The 17,109-nt window shown below is 36.2% G+C and overlaps 1 protein-coding gene across 5 annotated transcripts in view; it reads right to left on the bottom strand.

The window, feature by feature from the left end:
- The window catches only part of RALYL (RALY RNA binding protein like), a 704,928-nt gene that overhangs the window by 70,004 nt on the left and 617,815 nt on the right, over positions 1 to 17,109 (bottom strand). For all 5 annotated transcript variants that reach the window (XM_042923553.1, XM_042923555.1, XM_042923552.1 and 2 more), the window contains one exon: positions 14,979 to 15,142. In XM_042923553.1, coding sequence (XP_042779487.1) covers positions 14,979 to 15,142 — 164 coding nt within the window. The remainder of the gene's footprint in view (positions 1 to 14,978; positions 15,143 to 17,109) is intronic.

Raw genomic sequence — 17,109 nt, 5'->3', positions numbered from 1 at the left:
TTTTTCCTAAACCATCACTATAGTATTTTACTTTGGAAAAAAAAAAAAAAAGAAGCCACATTAAATCATTTCAGACCTGCTCTCTCTAAAGAGTTCAATGATTTGGTGATAAATGTTATTACATTCTGATACAGTCAACAAGATAATGTTTGTGCCTTTTCCTGAGAGATGAGATATAATCCAAAAAGGAAATTAGGCATATGAGATGATACCATCTTTTTATATCAAAAGATGTGTGCATCTCTGATTTATGTGGTGAAAAATTTTCAATTTATTTTAGTCACCTGTGGGTCAAGTCTATTCAGGGACAAATAAAGAATCTTTATTTAACTGTCTAGATCAGTGCTCTTAACAGAGGGTAATGACCTGCATGGGACATTTTGCAATGTCAGGAGACATTTTTGATTGTCACAGTTTAGAGAGGTGGCGGGCATCTTGTGGGCATCTGGTCTGCTAAACATTGTACAGCATACAGAATAGCCCCCCACACCACACCAAAGAATTATCTGATCAGAAATGTCAATAGCGTCAAGCCTTAGAAACCCTAGTCTAAATAACTACATACCCTCCTTCACCAACACCATGTTTATTAGGAACAGTTTTGAAAAGTTAAAAATGTTTGCAACCATGTGGACAATAATTAACAATAATTCACATTAATTTGTTTCTCTTTTTATTTTTTTTAAATTTTTTAAATGTTTTTATTTATTTTTGAGGGAGAGAGAGAGACAGAGCATGAGTGGGGGAGGAACAAAGAGAGAGGGAGACACAGAATCTGAAGCAGGCTCCAGGCTCTGAGCTGTCAGCACTGAGCCAGGCGCAGGGCTTGAACTCACCAACTGTGAGATCATGACCTGAACCGAAGCCGGATGCTCAACCAGCTGAGCCACCCAGGCGCCCCTGTTTCTCTTTTTATTTACTTTCCCCAGCCTTTGATAAATTACTTAAATATAAATAATAAGGGAATAACTATAATTTGCATAGGACTTAATTTATCAGTCGTATTTACATACACTACTTCATCAGTAAAGGAATTTGAGAACCTGACAATTTACATGACATTCTCGAAGTCATATAGTGACTTTGTGTAATGTAATAATCTGAACAGGATTCAGGCTTAAACCTAGGTCTTTTGACCATGAATTCTACACTCTTTATTGTGCCATGCAGTTCATTTGATGGGAACTATATGATTGTCAGTTTTAGTTCTTTCTCTCACTATGCACTAAGAAACCGTGTTAATTTTAATTCAGTCAAATCCAGAAAAAATGAAGACCACTGGTTTCCATAAAGTGTATTTTAAGAACTCTTTATCATTGTCTCTTCAATTTTTCTACTTCTGCTTCTGTTTGTCCCTTTCTTCTTATTCATATATTTGAAGCTAGTTGAACACGCAGAAGCTAATTTGCTACCTTTGTAAATAGTTTTCAAAAGTTAGACTCTAAAAAATTTTGCTACAATAAATCGAAGCAATTTGTGTCATTGTCCATTTATATGTGTAAATATAGCTTGGCAATTACCACATCCATGAATGGAATTTCCTAGAAGAAAGGAATTACCTATTTGTGCATATATGTGAGTCATAATACCTATGCCCACATACATCTATACTAATTCTTTCTATATGTTTCTAGAAAGAGAATATAAAATGGAAAATGAGTGCGTTTTTTAATCCAATTATTCTTCAAGTACCTGCTGTGTGCACCCTTGTGTCTAGCACATCATTACCAGCTGCACTTGTGCCATCCTCATCTTTATGGTAAGTATACAAAATATGCATCATGAAAATTGTTTTACGGGCTAGACAAGTGAATGTTAGAGATGTTACACGTTTAAGACTGCCTAGCAATAACGTCTAATTCCTAACGCTTACCCTAACACTTAACCCTAAACTTAATACCCTGGGGAGGTCTCTGAAGTGCAGGATGCGAGGCACATTCCCTCACCCTGCCCCTAAACCTAACACTGGCCTGAACCCAACCCAGAACCCTAGATCTGCATAAAAAACAAGGATGGAGTTGGGGTGCCTAGATGGCTCAGTCGATTAAGTGTCTGACTTCAGCTCAGGTCATGATCTCCTGGTTTGAGAGTTTGAGCCCCGTGTCAGGCACTGTGCTGACAGCTCAGAGCCTGGAGCCTGCTTCGGGTTCTATGTCTCCCTCTCTCTACCCCTTGCCTGCTCACACTGTGTCTGTCTCTATCTCTCAAAAATAAATAAACATTAAAAAATTTTAAAAAATAAGGAAGATGCCGTATGTGTATATATATGTATATACATATATATACACATATGTATACATACATATATATAATTGAATATTACTCATCCATAAGAAAGTATGAAATCCTGCCATTTGGGATGACACGGATGGGGCTAAAGAGTATTATGCTCAGTGAAATAAGTCAGTCAGAGGAAGACACATACCATATGATATTTTAGTCATCTATGGAAATTAAGAAACAAAACAAATGAACAAAGGGAAAAAAAGAGAGAGAGAAAGAGAGGCAAACCATGAAACAGACTCTTAACTACAGAGAACAAACTGACAGTTGCCAGAGGAGAGGTGGGTAGGGGGACGGGTTAAACAGATGATAGGGATTAAGGAGTGCACTTGCGATGAGCACTGGGGGTTGTATGGAAGTGTCAAATCGCTATATTGTATATCTGAAATGAATATTATACTGTATGTTAACTGGAATGCAAATAAAAAATTAAAAAAATTTTTAAATCTATTTGTGGGGCATCTGGGTGGCTCAGTCAGTTAAGCGTCTGACTTCAGCTCAGATCATGATCTCGAGGTTTGTGAGTGGGAGCCCCACATTAGGCTCTGTGCTGACAGTGTGGAGCCTGCTTGGGATTCTCTCTCTCTCCTCACTCTCTGCCCTTCCCCTGCTCATGTTTTCTCTCTCTCTCTCAAAATAAAGAAATATACTTAAAAACATCTATCTCCACATTCCTAAAACAAAAACAGAAGAAACTCAAAAATCCGCCTAGCAAAAGGGCAACAGAATCAAGTTTGGAGTAGGCTGCCTGACTCCAAAGCCATGCTTTATTTTTGTTTGTTTGATTCTTTCCTGCCCCTCCCCATGCCACGAGATGCTCATCATAATGAACTGCCTCCTTAACCTCATGGAATTTATAATTAGTGGAGGAGGCAAACGTGTCAGCAAGTTCAAATAATACACATGAACGTGAAATATGTAAAATAGTGGAGGAGTAAGTGAAATGTACCTATTGGTTGATATTGAAGTTATCTCCTATTTTTTGGCCTCCCCCACCAGATTGTAAGAACCTGAAAACATGTTTATTTCATTCATGGAATATTAGTTTGGCAGTTATGTAGTCATGTAGTAGGTGCTGATGAATTGAACTTATGTCAACTATGTGGGCAAAGACAACTAAAATTAGTTTTCGTGGGGCTAAAGGGCTGTGAAAATATTCATGAAAGAATGGGTCTCTGAACGGTGACTGGAAGGATGATTTGGATTTCAGCGAGCAAAAATGGTCTTCTAAGTAAAGGAGGTAGGAAGTCTTAAATTACAGAGCTTGAAAATGAGCATCAACATCTTGGTTTCCTTTAGACCCCGGAATATAGGCCAGAATTTGTCCCCTTGTGTTACTTGACTCAAAACTATCACTAATTTTCTCTGAGTTGCAGCATTTCTAAAGATGCAGTTCATAGTCAACTATGCAATATATGAAACAAAAAAATAAAGTGTGAAAGATAAAAATAATATTGGTGACAAATATTCCACACCTATGTAAGAGTATACCCTGTGCAATGCAAAAGTAACCTGAAGAATGAATTTGTGATCTATAGTGGAGAGAATAGATGTATATACAAATAACCATAACATGAAGCAACAGGCTTAAGTCCTGTAACAGGAAGACGAACAATTGGTTTGGCTTTATGATGATGCCTTTGTAGCACAGAGGGGTCCAAACTTATTTCGTAAGAGTGGTCTTACCTGAGCTGGACCTTGAGAGCCAGGTAAAATTATTAATAATGATTATCTACATATAAGATAGATAACACAGTTGATAACAGATTTCTTGAGATAAAGGAAAGGGCATTCAGGTGGAGGTATATGAATATAAGTCTAAAACATTTAAATGAGTTCATTTAAGTGAGGGGAAGCATGGGGGGGAAATTGGAAATGGAAGTAGCAGATCGGATATACCTTGAAAAGTCACTGAAGATTTTCCATTCTTATTAGGTAAATGGTAGCAATTTTGATATTTGAGTGAGGAATCCCCAAACTATTTGGTTTTGAATAATTCTGCAGTTGGGCATGGAATTAATGGGTTGGGGGATCACATAGAGCCAAGAAAACTAGTCGAGGATGAAGAATAGTCAAGGCTCTGCTTGTCAGCACCTGATCTAGGAAAAAGCAGCAGGAGAAACAGCAGAGGTAAAACATGTTATTAAGAGTTTTGATAGGATTTAATGCTCACAAACTTTTATAATCCCACAATGGAAAGATTAGACCCTTTCTGGAACTTTTAGTAGAGCAAAAAGAAAAACATAACTTGTATAGAAGACCTGAGAAAACCATCTCAAATGCCCACAATCTATATTGATATTAGGATTTTATCAAATGTTTTGCTATTTGCCTTTTTTTTGTTGTTATATTAATGAGCCACATTAAAACCTGGTAAAAAAAGCCCAGAGGAGATGCTCACAAATATATTTACTTATTTATTATAAATACACTATAATTATTTTGGTTGGGCTGTTTTGTATCTAAATATTGGGTTGTGATGTTAGCAGGGATTTATTACTGTTTATACAAAGTGCTAGTCTGTGTTCAGACAGAAAAGCCATGTGCATCTGAGAAATTCAGTTACGTTTACCAAGATGAGCTAAATGGGCCTGAATCTCATTTTCCTAAATTAATTACTTAACTAAATAATATCCAAGAATTTGGCTCTTAAAATAAGAAAACATCGAAGGATATGCCAAGATCTCCATACTTTGTTTAGGTTTTGTATGCATATTACATTCATGTTATGGGCTGAATTCTGTTCCCTCTAAAATTTACATGTTGAAGTTCTAGCCCCCAGTACCTCAGAATGAGCCCATATTTATAGATTGGGACCTTAAAGAGGTAATCAAGTTAAAACAAGGTCACTTGATCCAATATTCCCTACTCCAATATGACTAGTGTACTTACAAGAAGGAAATTGGGACTTGCACACACGCAAAAAATGATGTAAAGACCCAGAGAAAGATGGCCACCTACAAGCCAAGGAGAGAGGGCTGATGTAGCAGCTTCCCCCACAGCCTCTGAAGAAACACTCACGACACCTTGATCTCCAACTTCTAGACCCAAGAACTGTGAGAAAATAGTTTTGCTCTTTAGGCCTTCCGGACTATAGTATTTTATTGTGGTAGCCCTAGCAGACAAATATAACTGTCATACAAATTTCTCAAACTATTGTGTTGATCAGGTATCACTTTGCTGAGTCTTTCCCTCAGCCTGGGATGAAATTCAAACTCTACAATGTTGTCCACAGTTTTCCATTGTCCTGTTACCCAACTTTATCTTTTGTTTTGCTTAGTTATTATATCTTCAGTTTCTTTTGGGTTTTTTTTTTTTTGAGTTTATTTATTTATTTTGTGCGAGACAGCACAAGCAGACAAGCCAGGAGGAGCAGAGAGCAAGAAGGAGGGAGAGAATCCCAAGCAGGCTCTGCACCGTCAGCATGGAGCCCGGCATGGGACTTGATCCCACGAACCAGTAGATCATGCCCTGAGCCAAAATCAAGAGTCAGACACTTAACCAACTGAGTCATCCAGGTGCCCCAATATCCTCAGTTTCTTAACTGACATATCTAGCAATAAATTTTTGCTTTAGATAATAATAATTAATAATAACCCCTATTATTATGGCTATTATAGTTTATTATTAAGATTTTTAGAATATGAGACACTCTCTAAGAGTTTCATGTGTGTTGGCTCATTTAATCCTCACAAAACCTTTACAGAGAGGGCAATAAGATTATCATTTGTATTTCCCAAACTAAGGTACAACAAACAAAATATGTTGCTCCAAAACACACAGCTAGCAAATGGCAGAGCCACTGCTGGATTCCAGTTATAGCAATTTTATGTCTCATACTTTTAACTATTATACTCTGTTATACTAATAATGATAGTAGTAGTAGTAATAATAATAATAAACCTCATTGAACATTGACTATGTGACAAGACATGTCTAAGAACTTTATAAGCATAAGTACTTAATTCCCACAACAACCTAGTGGATGCATAGTGTTGTTATTTCCATTTTCCAGACAGAAAACGGAGGCATATAGGGATTGAAAGATTTCCCCAAGGTGAAAAGTGAGTAGGTTGTCTAGTAAAGATTCCACCCAAGGCAATTTGACAGCAAAACCTCTGCTCTTCTCCACCTAGGTACTGTGTCCTGGAAAATAAGAGTGTCTCTAACTCTATCTTTCCAAATCCACTTATCCATCTAAACTTAACTCAATATCCTCCATTAAGCCTTCTCTAAACCCTCTGGCCAACAGTAATTTCATTCCTTAAAACCTAAAAGCATAATAGGTCTTTTGGCCAAAATTATAGACGGATGGGGATGGTTAGTGATATTTTGCTGGATATTAAAATTGTGTCTCTGGTTGATGCTTTGTCTCCATATTTAAACAACATGCTTTTGAAGAAAACCCCCAACACAATACTTCCTTAGTCTTGGGGATAATTTCTCAACAACTGTTTCTTAAATTTAAGTGAACTGTCTTTAATTTCCTGTTAGGTCCTTCAGGGCTTTTGTGTTCAATCTATCACCATTCTGTCATCAAAAGTACATGGAGAGGACCCCAAAGACATCAAAACTTACTATGGTTTTTCTTGTCAGACATTAGAATTTAAATTATTTTAAAACTGATTTAATATTTTTTTTTCCCAGAGGGCACACATTTTTCTACTAAGAAACTACAGCTATAGCTCGTAAGTATTTATGTCTTCTTTTCGGCAAAACGCTTGTTAGCAACATCATCTCTTTATCTTATGATTCCATGGGACAGGACAAACTGATTACAGTAGTTGGGGGATACACTCCAAGACCCCCAGTGGAGGCTTGAAACTGCAGATAGTACTGACCCCTGTTATAGTATGTCCTTTCCTATTCATTCACACCCATTGATAAAGCTTAATTTGTAAATTAGGCACAGTGAGAGATTAATAACAGATAGAACAATTATAACGATGTTCTCTAATAAAGTTACATGGACATGTTCTCTCTCTCTTTCAAAGTATCTTATTGTACTGTACTCATGCTTCTTGTGAGATGATAAAATGCCCATGTGAGAGAAGTGAGGGGAATGATGTAGGTGTTAGGCTACTATTGACCTTCTGATGAAACGTCAGAAAGAAGAGCATCGGTGTCTGCACCCTGGGTGGCCATGGGTAACTGAAACTGGAAAGCGAAACCGCAGAGAAGGGGGGATAATTGTGGAGTTTTAGTGCAAGCTGATTTGCAAAGGGACAAATACCGAGCGGTAATTTAATTTTTTAAAAGAGCGATCTATTTTAAACACTTACCCATATTCAACTTTGGCACATTACAGTGTTAATATATTTTTTCCTTATGTGGTTTTTTTCTCCACAGCAGAGTTTAATCAGATTAAAATTATGAAATAAGAAAAGACAAGTTGTCCCAGCTATAACATTAATTTCCTCTTGTGTACTCGCCAAGTCATTAAATACTGGGAAACAGCTATTAATAAAAGAGCAAGATGTACCTCTGTAAATATTCATTCACTTAAGCCAATATTAACATAGCATATTTTACACTTCATTCGAATTTTTCATTTGTGATTTAAATTTGAAAACCATTGTTATTCCCAGGCACCAAGCTAATTATAAAAGTACTATTAATTAATGAATATTTATACACACACACACTATTATAAAACACAGTCTGCCAATATGCTTTTAGAGGTAATGTGCAATTGTGATTTTAGTTGTGCTTGCTAGTGGATTATATACATATATTAGATTAGATATATATCTATATCTCTATATCTATGTATATAGAGCTATATATCTATCTATATACATAGATATAGAGATATAGATATAGATTAGATTTTATATATAGATATATATAGATATAGATATATAGATTAGATTATATATATATAGATTAGATTGCTTAGATTTATATTTTACTAAAATAACACTAATCTACAGTTAGTTTTTATGAATTAAGCCTCTAAAAGTAAAGAAGTAAATGAAACACACATAAGATATTTGCTCCCTGTTGTTAGTCTGTTGTTTTTCTATACTAATAATTTTATTAAAATTAACATAACTTGAGAATTAATATGTCCACAGTAAATTTCGGTTAAATATTTTATACAAAATATTTTCATCCCATAATTTATCTAATATTTCTACTTGTTACTTGTGCTCATCTTTCCAGAGTAACAAAGGTACTCTGGAATGCACAGTTCCAAATGATGCTAGAAATTAAAATACACTAAATTTATTTCAAAACGTCTCTGGTTTATATTAAGAAGTATAGTTTCACTTAGTTTTCCCTGAAGACGATCACATCTGTCACAGGAAACCAGGAAGAGAAGAACAAATTAAACCAATGGTTCTATCACTGGATTTAAGAAGAGTCTCATCTTACATGTAGTTTAGTAACAAACCATGAAGTTAGTTTGGATTATTTTTCCAAGTAGCTGACTTTAGCGATTTGCTTTTCTACAAACTGCCTTTCAGTATTTATTTATCCCAATGTAAGAAGAAAAGTCAATAAATTTTTCAATACTTGGATATTAAGTAGAGGTAGAAACATGAGTATATTCTATGTTTGGGTGACTCAACTCCCAAAAAATAATATTAAATTAAATTCTAAAATAGGATTAATAAGTTATGGTTGATATGGAAACTGGAGGAACATCCATATATACCTAAGGCCTCATGTCTCCTGAAAGGAGGTGGAGGTTTAGGAACACAGCATTTGTACATGTGGGGGTGGGGGAAGGTACTAAGTATACACATGTTTGGAAAAGGCCTTGCTTGCCTTTGCTAGAAGGCAGGGAAGAATGTTACTGACTGACCCCTGGGTTGGTGGGAGAGGAGAAAGGAGCTTCAGTAAATTCTCCTAGAGCAAACAGAAGATGACACGTAGCACCTTACAGTATTTAATCCTTGGAGAGTTTGAGAGTCCCATTGACTCCAGAGACATTCCTTGAGGGGAGATGCATTGTTGGGTGTAGACAGCCTATCACAATGTACACCTGAGAACAAAGAGGCCTTCTCACGCGTCAAAAGAGAAATCCAAGGTAACTACTAGTCAATTTTATAAAAAATTCTATTTTCTCTTAGCCCCTCACTGCCCACGAGACAAAAACAGCTTCATGTGCACAGATGTTGAGGAGTTCTGTAAGAAAGCAAACAATTAACAGAGCACAGCTTTTTGTAGGAGATGAGGAAAACAGCTAGAACGGGTGGATACCGTGGATGCAAAAACAATGTTAGAAAATGTTGATAAAAATGCATGGCACCCTTAAACAGAAACACCTGACTTACGATGGTTCAACTTATGATTTTTTGACTTTATGAAGGTGCAAAAGCTATATATATTCAGTAGAAATTGTTTCTTGAATTCTGATTCTTGGTTTTTTCCTGAGGTGTGATAGGATACTCTCTCCTGATGAAGGACAACAGCTGTAAGCCATAGCTCCCAGTTGGCCATGTGATCAGGAAGGTAAACAATTGATACACTTACAACCATTCTGAACCCATTCAACCATTCTGTTTTTGACTTTCAGTACAATATTCAATACATTACACGAGATATTCAACTTTATTACAAATAGGCCTTGTGGTAGATGATTTTGCTCAACTGTAGGCTAATGGAAGTGTTGTGAGCACATTTAAGGTGGGCTAGGTTAAGCTATGGTGGTCAGAAGGTTAGGTATGAAATGCATTTTCTAGTTATGATATTTTCAATTTATCATGGATTAATCACCAGAAATGATAAGATGTTGGAATATTTTTAAAAATGTTGAAATAATGTACATCAGATGTTAGGGAGGAAAGGAAGCATAATGCAAAAATTCTAGATCAACTCAAAATATACATATGTGAGGGAAACAGACTTTTTTGGATGTGTATAGATTCAGAAATTATGTTATTAATTTACCTGAGAAAATTATTTTATTTTTTTAAAGTTTGTATTTATTTATTATGAGAGAGAGAGAGAGAGAGAGAGCAAAGGAGAGGCAAAGAGAGAGGAAGAGAGAGAGAGTCCCAAGCAGGCTGTTACTGTCAGCATGGAGCCCAGTGTAGGGCTCAAACTCACTCACTGTGAGATCATGAACTGAGCCAAAGTTGGACGTTTAACCCACTGAGCCACTCAGGCGCCCCCAAGAAAATTCTTTTAGAAGCAACCTAAAAATTAAGAATTAAATGAGAACAGATGCAAATAATTAATCTTATAAAATTTTAAATTGAGTCCATTGGGTACAATTCCCAAATTGTACCTAATGGGTAATAATGATGACAGACCCTGGGAGTTGTCAAATAAGAATATTTGAAAAATAAAAGATGTATAATATATAAATATGTAACAGAAGCTGGGAACTCAACCTCCAATGTTTATGTATAAAACATGAGCTTTTTGGAGACAAGGGGTATAGAGGTAAGGTGGTCAGTATAGAGTCAGCGAGGAAGGAAAAGCTTTCAAAAGTTCATGCTTGGATGGAAGGTAGTATAGCTACATTTTGACTTTAAGAGATTAATAGCTGAGTACAGATTTATCCATAACTTTTTAATATGTTAATATAACCATGAATAAACTGAAAGGCCAGGTAGAACATCCAAATTAAGGTCGTTATGATGGAAGAGATAAGAATTAAAAGAAAATTCATTAAGCAAGCATAAGGAAAGGTAAAAAATAGGAAATGATAAATTATATACTTGAAATAAGGATGGAAGGAATATAATCCAATATATTAATTAATCCAATCAATGTAAAAGAATCAAATTTCCCTAACAAAGAATTTCATACTGTTTTCAAAATCAAAATTGAGATATGTTGGTTTTAGGAAATATACAAAAATAAAGTACAGTGTTATGGGTTAAACTATGTTCTTCCCAAAGATTTGTTGCAGTACCTGTGAATGTGACGTTATTTGGAAATAGATCTCTGCAGATGTATCCAAGATGAAGTCATTTAGGGTAAGTCCTAATCCAATATGATTAGTGTCCTCACACGTAGAGAAGAGACACAGACACAAAGACGCAGAGGAGGACACCAAAATACAGTGAAGGCAGAGATTTGAGTGGTGTGGCTCATCACAGAATGCCAAGGACTGCCGGCGTACTAGAAACTAAGAGCAAGGAATGGAACAGATTTGTCCTCTAGAAATTCCAGAGACAGGGCACAGCCCTGCTGACACCTTGATTTTAGATTTCCAGCCTCCAAATATCTGTTGTTTTAAACCATGCAGTTTATAATAATTTATAACAGACGCCCTAGGAAACTAATACACAAAGAAAGACCAAAATATAGGGGCACCTGGGTGGCTCAGTCTGCTGAGTGTCCAACTCTTGATTTTGGCTCAGGTCGTGATCTCAGGCTCCTGGGATCGAGCCCTGCATCGGGCTCCATGATGAGAGCCTGCTTGTGATTCTCTCTTTCTCTCTCTCTCTCTGTGCCTTTCCTCCCCTCTGTCTCTCTGCTCCTCTCCACCATTCATTTGCACTCTTTCTCAAATAATTAAAAATAAAATAAAATAAAGTAAAATAAAATAAAATAAAATAAAATAAAATAAAATATAATAAATGGATATATGGGGGAAATGTGAACCAAAAGAAAGCCTTAGCAGTAAAGGATAAAAGCATCAGACAAATCAGAATTAAAAGCTCAAAAATAGTAAATGGGATATTATATAAATGTAACAGTTATAATTCTCCAAGAGGTTATAGAGAGCCAGTACAGAAAAGGCCACAGACTCAAGAGATTATACTTTGGAACCAGATGCTCTAGAACCTGGCTGTAGTTCTTGGTTCTGTTATTGAATGGCTCTGTGGCTTTAGGGATATTACTTAACTTTTCTATGCCTCATTTTCCACATCTACAAAATGAGAATGATGGTAATACTTCATTTATAGGGCACTTATAAGAAATGAATGAATATATGTAAAATTAATATTTTAAAATGAATTAATATATGCAAATTAATATATGTGTTAATGTGTGATTGAACAATAGTTGTTATAACCACCAAAAAAGTGTTAGCTATTATTCTTTTTCCTGTTACTAATGTAAAACACTATATAAAAACCACCCAAGCAATGTGGGTTATAAAACCAAACCTCAAGAAAAGAAAAAACTTTATAAAGTCACTATCATGGTAGAGGAATTTAAATAGTCACTCTCAGAATTTGACATAATTTTCCACAAAAGAGCAAGTCTAGAGAGGACTGGTTAATACGATCAACAAGGTAAAACACACACTCTGGTCTATCCGAAAAGTAGAAAATATATTCTACATTTCATTTAGAACATCTGATTATTATGGAACCAAAAGAAGCTCTTATAAAATCTTCAAAAAAGATTTTTATAATCCCCATGCTCTCTCCATGATCCAAGAAAACCATAAATCAAAAAATAAAAATGCCAAAAAACAATGGAACAATGTCAATATTAAGATACCGACTTCCAAGCAACTTTTGGACACGACTCCTCTTCTCTGCAACAGTGAGGTGCATAGCAATCAAGTGGCTGAGTCCCACGTAGTTGTGCTTGCCCAAGAATGGCCACCAGCTAGTGGTTCCAAAGCATTAGTGGTAGCATCTCCTCAGGGAAGATTTAGAAATATGTAATTGTATGTAAAGTCATTACAAAGACTGAGGAGTACTATTGGCATTTAGGGTTTGGGGGTCAAGACTGCTAAAGTTCAACAAAGCTCAGAATACTCTCACACAGTGTAGAACTTCCATGATCAAAGTGCCAATAAAGCCCCCACTGATAAACACCGTTTTAAAAGTGACTACGAGGCAACAGTGACTGCAGATGCTTAAGATACGTGTATTTGAAATTAAATTAGTATGACCATAGTAAAAAAGTCTTCTATAAAGCTAGCAGGCAATTCAAAGTTCAATTTTTTACAGCAAGAACCAAATTCAAGAATTTTCTTTGCTTTTGACAATAATATGAGAGCATATAAGACTGTTTAGAGATTGCTGCAGAAACTAATTTTTCTTTTACTACTAAGACTCAAAAAGAGTATTCGTATTTATCCCCAGAATAGATAAATCGATAAATGAGTACATAGGGAACTGTAAATCAATTTAATTTGTTATTTAGATTATATTAGCTAAGTCAGATTCTGAGCAAAACACACTTGAGTCATTTACCAGAAGCATTAGTGCTTCTGGCAACTATGTTTTTGCACGTTCTCATGTAAAAAAATATTTCAACAATGTTCTTTCTTAGTACTTGTGATGGTACTAAGGTAAAAGCAATGTTCTTTTTTTTTAAATTTTTTTTAACGTTTATTTATTTTTGAGACAGAGAGAGACAGAGCATGAACAGGGGAGGAGCAGAGAGAGAGGGAGACACAGAATCTGAAACAGGCTCCAGGCTCCGAGCTGTCAGCACAGAGCCTGACGCGGGGCTCGAACTCACGGGACCGTGAGATCATGACCTGAGCCGAAGTCGGACGCCCAACCGACCAAGTCACCCAGGCGCCCCGGTAAAAGCAATGTTCTATAGTAGATGGGATGTGGGGAGGAAAATGAAGAGACATGGGTTCTAGTCTAGGCTACGTGATCTTCTCTGTGTTTACCCATCAATTTAAAATTGGGATAATAGTATTTGCCTTACTTGTCCGAAGATGTTGGGATGCAGAACAACTACAAAGTCACCATAATGGCCTGCCACGCTACTCTGGAACTTTCCCTCTCTCTACCTCTCTCTTATTTCCAGCCTACATTTTCCTTCCCTCACGCTGCTGAGCCACATTGGTTTCTCTGGTGTTCCTTGACTGTTAACCTAAGGTCTCAACACTGATATTCCTCTGCCCACAATGCTCTGTCTCTGAGAGCTTCAGGCTCACCCCCTCACTTCCCTCCTTGCATCAGGTCTCTGTTCTAATGCCACTTTTTTCAGAGAGGTAGTCATAGACCATCCTGTGACACTTTCTCTTTTGCTTTATATTACTTTATCCTTTGACATAGCAGTGATCTGTGTAACATTTCATATTCTAATTTGTTTGCTTACTGTCTGCCTCTTCTCTGCTACAAAGTAACCCCAAAGAATGCAAGAAATTTTCTTATCTTTTCTTCTGAATAATATTCTAATAACAAATTAGAGTTTTTCTGAATCCCTCTATATAAAAATTTAGCAGCGTGTTTAGTCAGAAAGCTTGTATCTCTACTTTTCACTAATTCATGTGAAGTTACATAAACCTTATTTTATTTTTTGTGACATAATATATGCTTTCAGACACCATAATGATTTAGAATAGTATGGCAAGTTACATTTTTAACATCTCTGTTATATCATTTGCCTATCTTTATTATCCCAGTGCTCAAATATTCAAAGCATGCACTAATTTTGTATACTACTTCTCTGAAAGGTAGTATATGCACTCTCGTTTGAATTTTTTTTTTTCTTCCCTAAAAGCGACATGTTATATTTCAGGACTGTAATATGTCACAAACCAGATGGGCTGAGAGCATGTTATTTGCTCTGATAAAAGTTTTCAAATTGGTCCTGGGTTTTTGTTATTCATGCTTATGTCTGTCTCCCCTACTGAAATGTAGCCTGAGGGAAAGCCGAGTCCATTTCTTATCCATTATATATTTCCCTAATACTTTGTGCACAGCAGAAACCCCATGATTATTAATTTATTGTACATAGGCATTCATGCAAATGATGAGCAACCCCTCCCTTTTTGAAACATAAGTAAAATAAGGAAGGTTACTTACATTTGGAGCCTGATGAAGATGACCCACTGACGGTAGATCTTGATCCCCCTTTCATGGAAAAGACTCCTTTACCCCTGCGAGTCGCTGTGACGGCCACTCTGGGACGCTTCAGTGGAATTACTGCACGGGGAGGTGGGGGCACACGCCCATGGTAATCAAATAACCTTCACAAAACACAAGCATGGCTGAGAGTTGGTTTATGCCTAAGTGTTCTATCAAACGTGTGAAATGATTAAGAAAATGGCCTTGTAAAAAGTGTCAGTAAATGTTTCTGTTATCGTTGTTCACACACAGGTGTTTATTGGAAGTTTCGTTTTTCACTAAAGAGATAGGACGCTGATATAGTCTGTGCATTCTAGACATTAGAATCTGATCCTCCAATATGAACTCATCTTTAAAGTGTGACAGGTCAAGGAACTTTGCTCCAATGGTACCGTGCAATTTGTTGAAACTATGCTAAACTTTGTTCCCGAGTATTTCTTTGCTTCATTTAACAGATTTACCCTTCTTAGAATAGAAATCTTCCTCTTACACATCAACACTTACTAGCACAGTAGCTTGAAAAGAGGGAAAGATCATGCAGAATCAGGAACAAAGCAAAGGAAATTATTGTTCCATCATAACACAGCTCGTAAGGAAAATCATTTTGAAATAACTCTAGATTAAAGAGACCAGCTGTGAGAGACAAATCAACATGGTGCCATACCTGTCTCTAAGGACTTTTTAAGTAACAAAAGATCCCCGGACTGTACAAACAAGGAGACTGAGTTTAAATAAAATGGCACTAGCAAGAGGACAAAATTTTGTTGACTAGAGAGTCCTTGTGGAAATACGTATTGGGATATCTTTTTATTATTCTGACCAGTTGCTAGACATGCAAATTGAGACTAGTGATATTTGTATAGTAAGCTGTTGAAAATTTCTCTAACCAAAAAAAAGTAAAAATCCTAGAAGCTTTTACTAAAAAGTGAAAAAATGATATTCACCACAATCAATGCATTTCCACTAAACAATGAAAGGAATAAAAGTATGAGAGTATTTACTCATTTATATACATATGTAATGCATAGATTCAAAAACTTCATATTCTTCATATTGCATACTTAAAAACAGCAAATTTTTACATACTTAGCACATTTGAGAAGTGTAAAAAGTCAGGGAAAAACATGAGGATGTATTAGTCATTCCTTTACCAGTGAACAAGATGTGTTACTATTTATCCGCTAGAATGGACTTAGAATGATCATTGATATTACTTTATTGTGATACCACTATATGGATTATATTCTCATAACTGCTTTAAAACAGTCAGTAAGAATAATCTAATATGGAAGTCAGAAGTGAATTTCTATAATACGAAGGAAAAAATTTCTACAACAGGTTATTTTATAACATTACATCTTACTTATGTATACAGATGAATCCCTTTTTAGAAAATAATATATGAAATATAATAAAAATTAAGATAGGCGGGTGTCCAAATATTCACTCAGAAACATTGAAAACTCTGATACTATGGGGGCAAAAAAGTAGTATATAAACCACACTCGAAGCAGAACTTAGTCCTGTGAATGTCTCCCGCATTAGACAGCTAAAGTGTTCAAAAACTATTTGGAAGCATGCTGGGGAGAAACTAAGAGATGTCTGGAAAGGAAAAGAAATGGAATGAGACAGAGTTCAAGAGAGGTGCCATCCTCTGTGAATAAGCAAAGTCCATTAGAACCGAAGAACTGCTAGCAAAGAATGGGTCATGGAGGTCAGCACATTATAGTTTACTTCAAAGGGAAGCGTCAGGATGAAGCTGAAAAGGGTTATGAATATCATCCATACCACTGGGGGCTGGAAAATCAAAAGGGTCAACTAAGCCTGCCCCTCATTTCAATCACAAAACAAGGACCACATCACTTATTTATAAGTTGAATTCACAGAGCACCTTAAGCTAGTGAACCAAAATATGAAGGCACTTTTTAGGAGCTCTAACACCCAACACTGTCGAGGGGAAAAAATATGGCAATTGACTCATCTCTTCCAGGATAGATGCTGCTGCTTCAGATGAGGGGCAGCCTGTTTTGGAAGGACCATCTCCCCTGGCCATGAAAGTGCAATTTAGCTGGTTCATTAATTAAGCTGA

This window comes from Panthera leo, chromosome F2, assembly GCF_018350215.1.
Source record: "Panthera leo isolate Ple1 chromosome F2, P.leo_Ple1_pat1.1, whole genome shotgun sequence".
Lineage (NCBI taxonomy): Eukaryota > Metazoa > Chordata > Mammalia > Carnivora > Felidae > Panthera > Panthera leo.
Note: the sequence above shows the minus strand (reverse complement) of the source record. Positions and strands in the feature narration are given on the sequence as shown.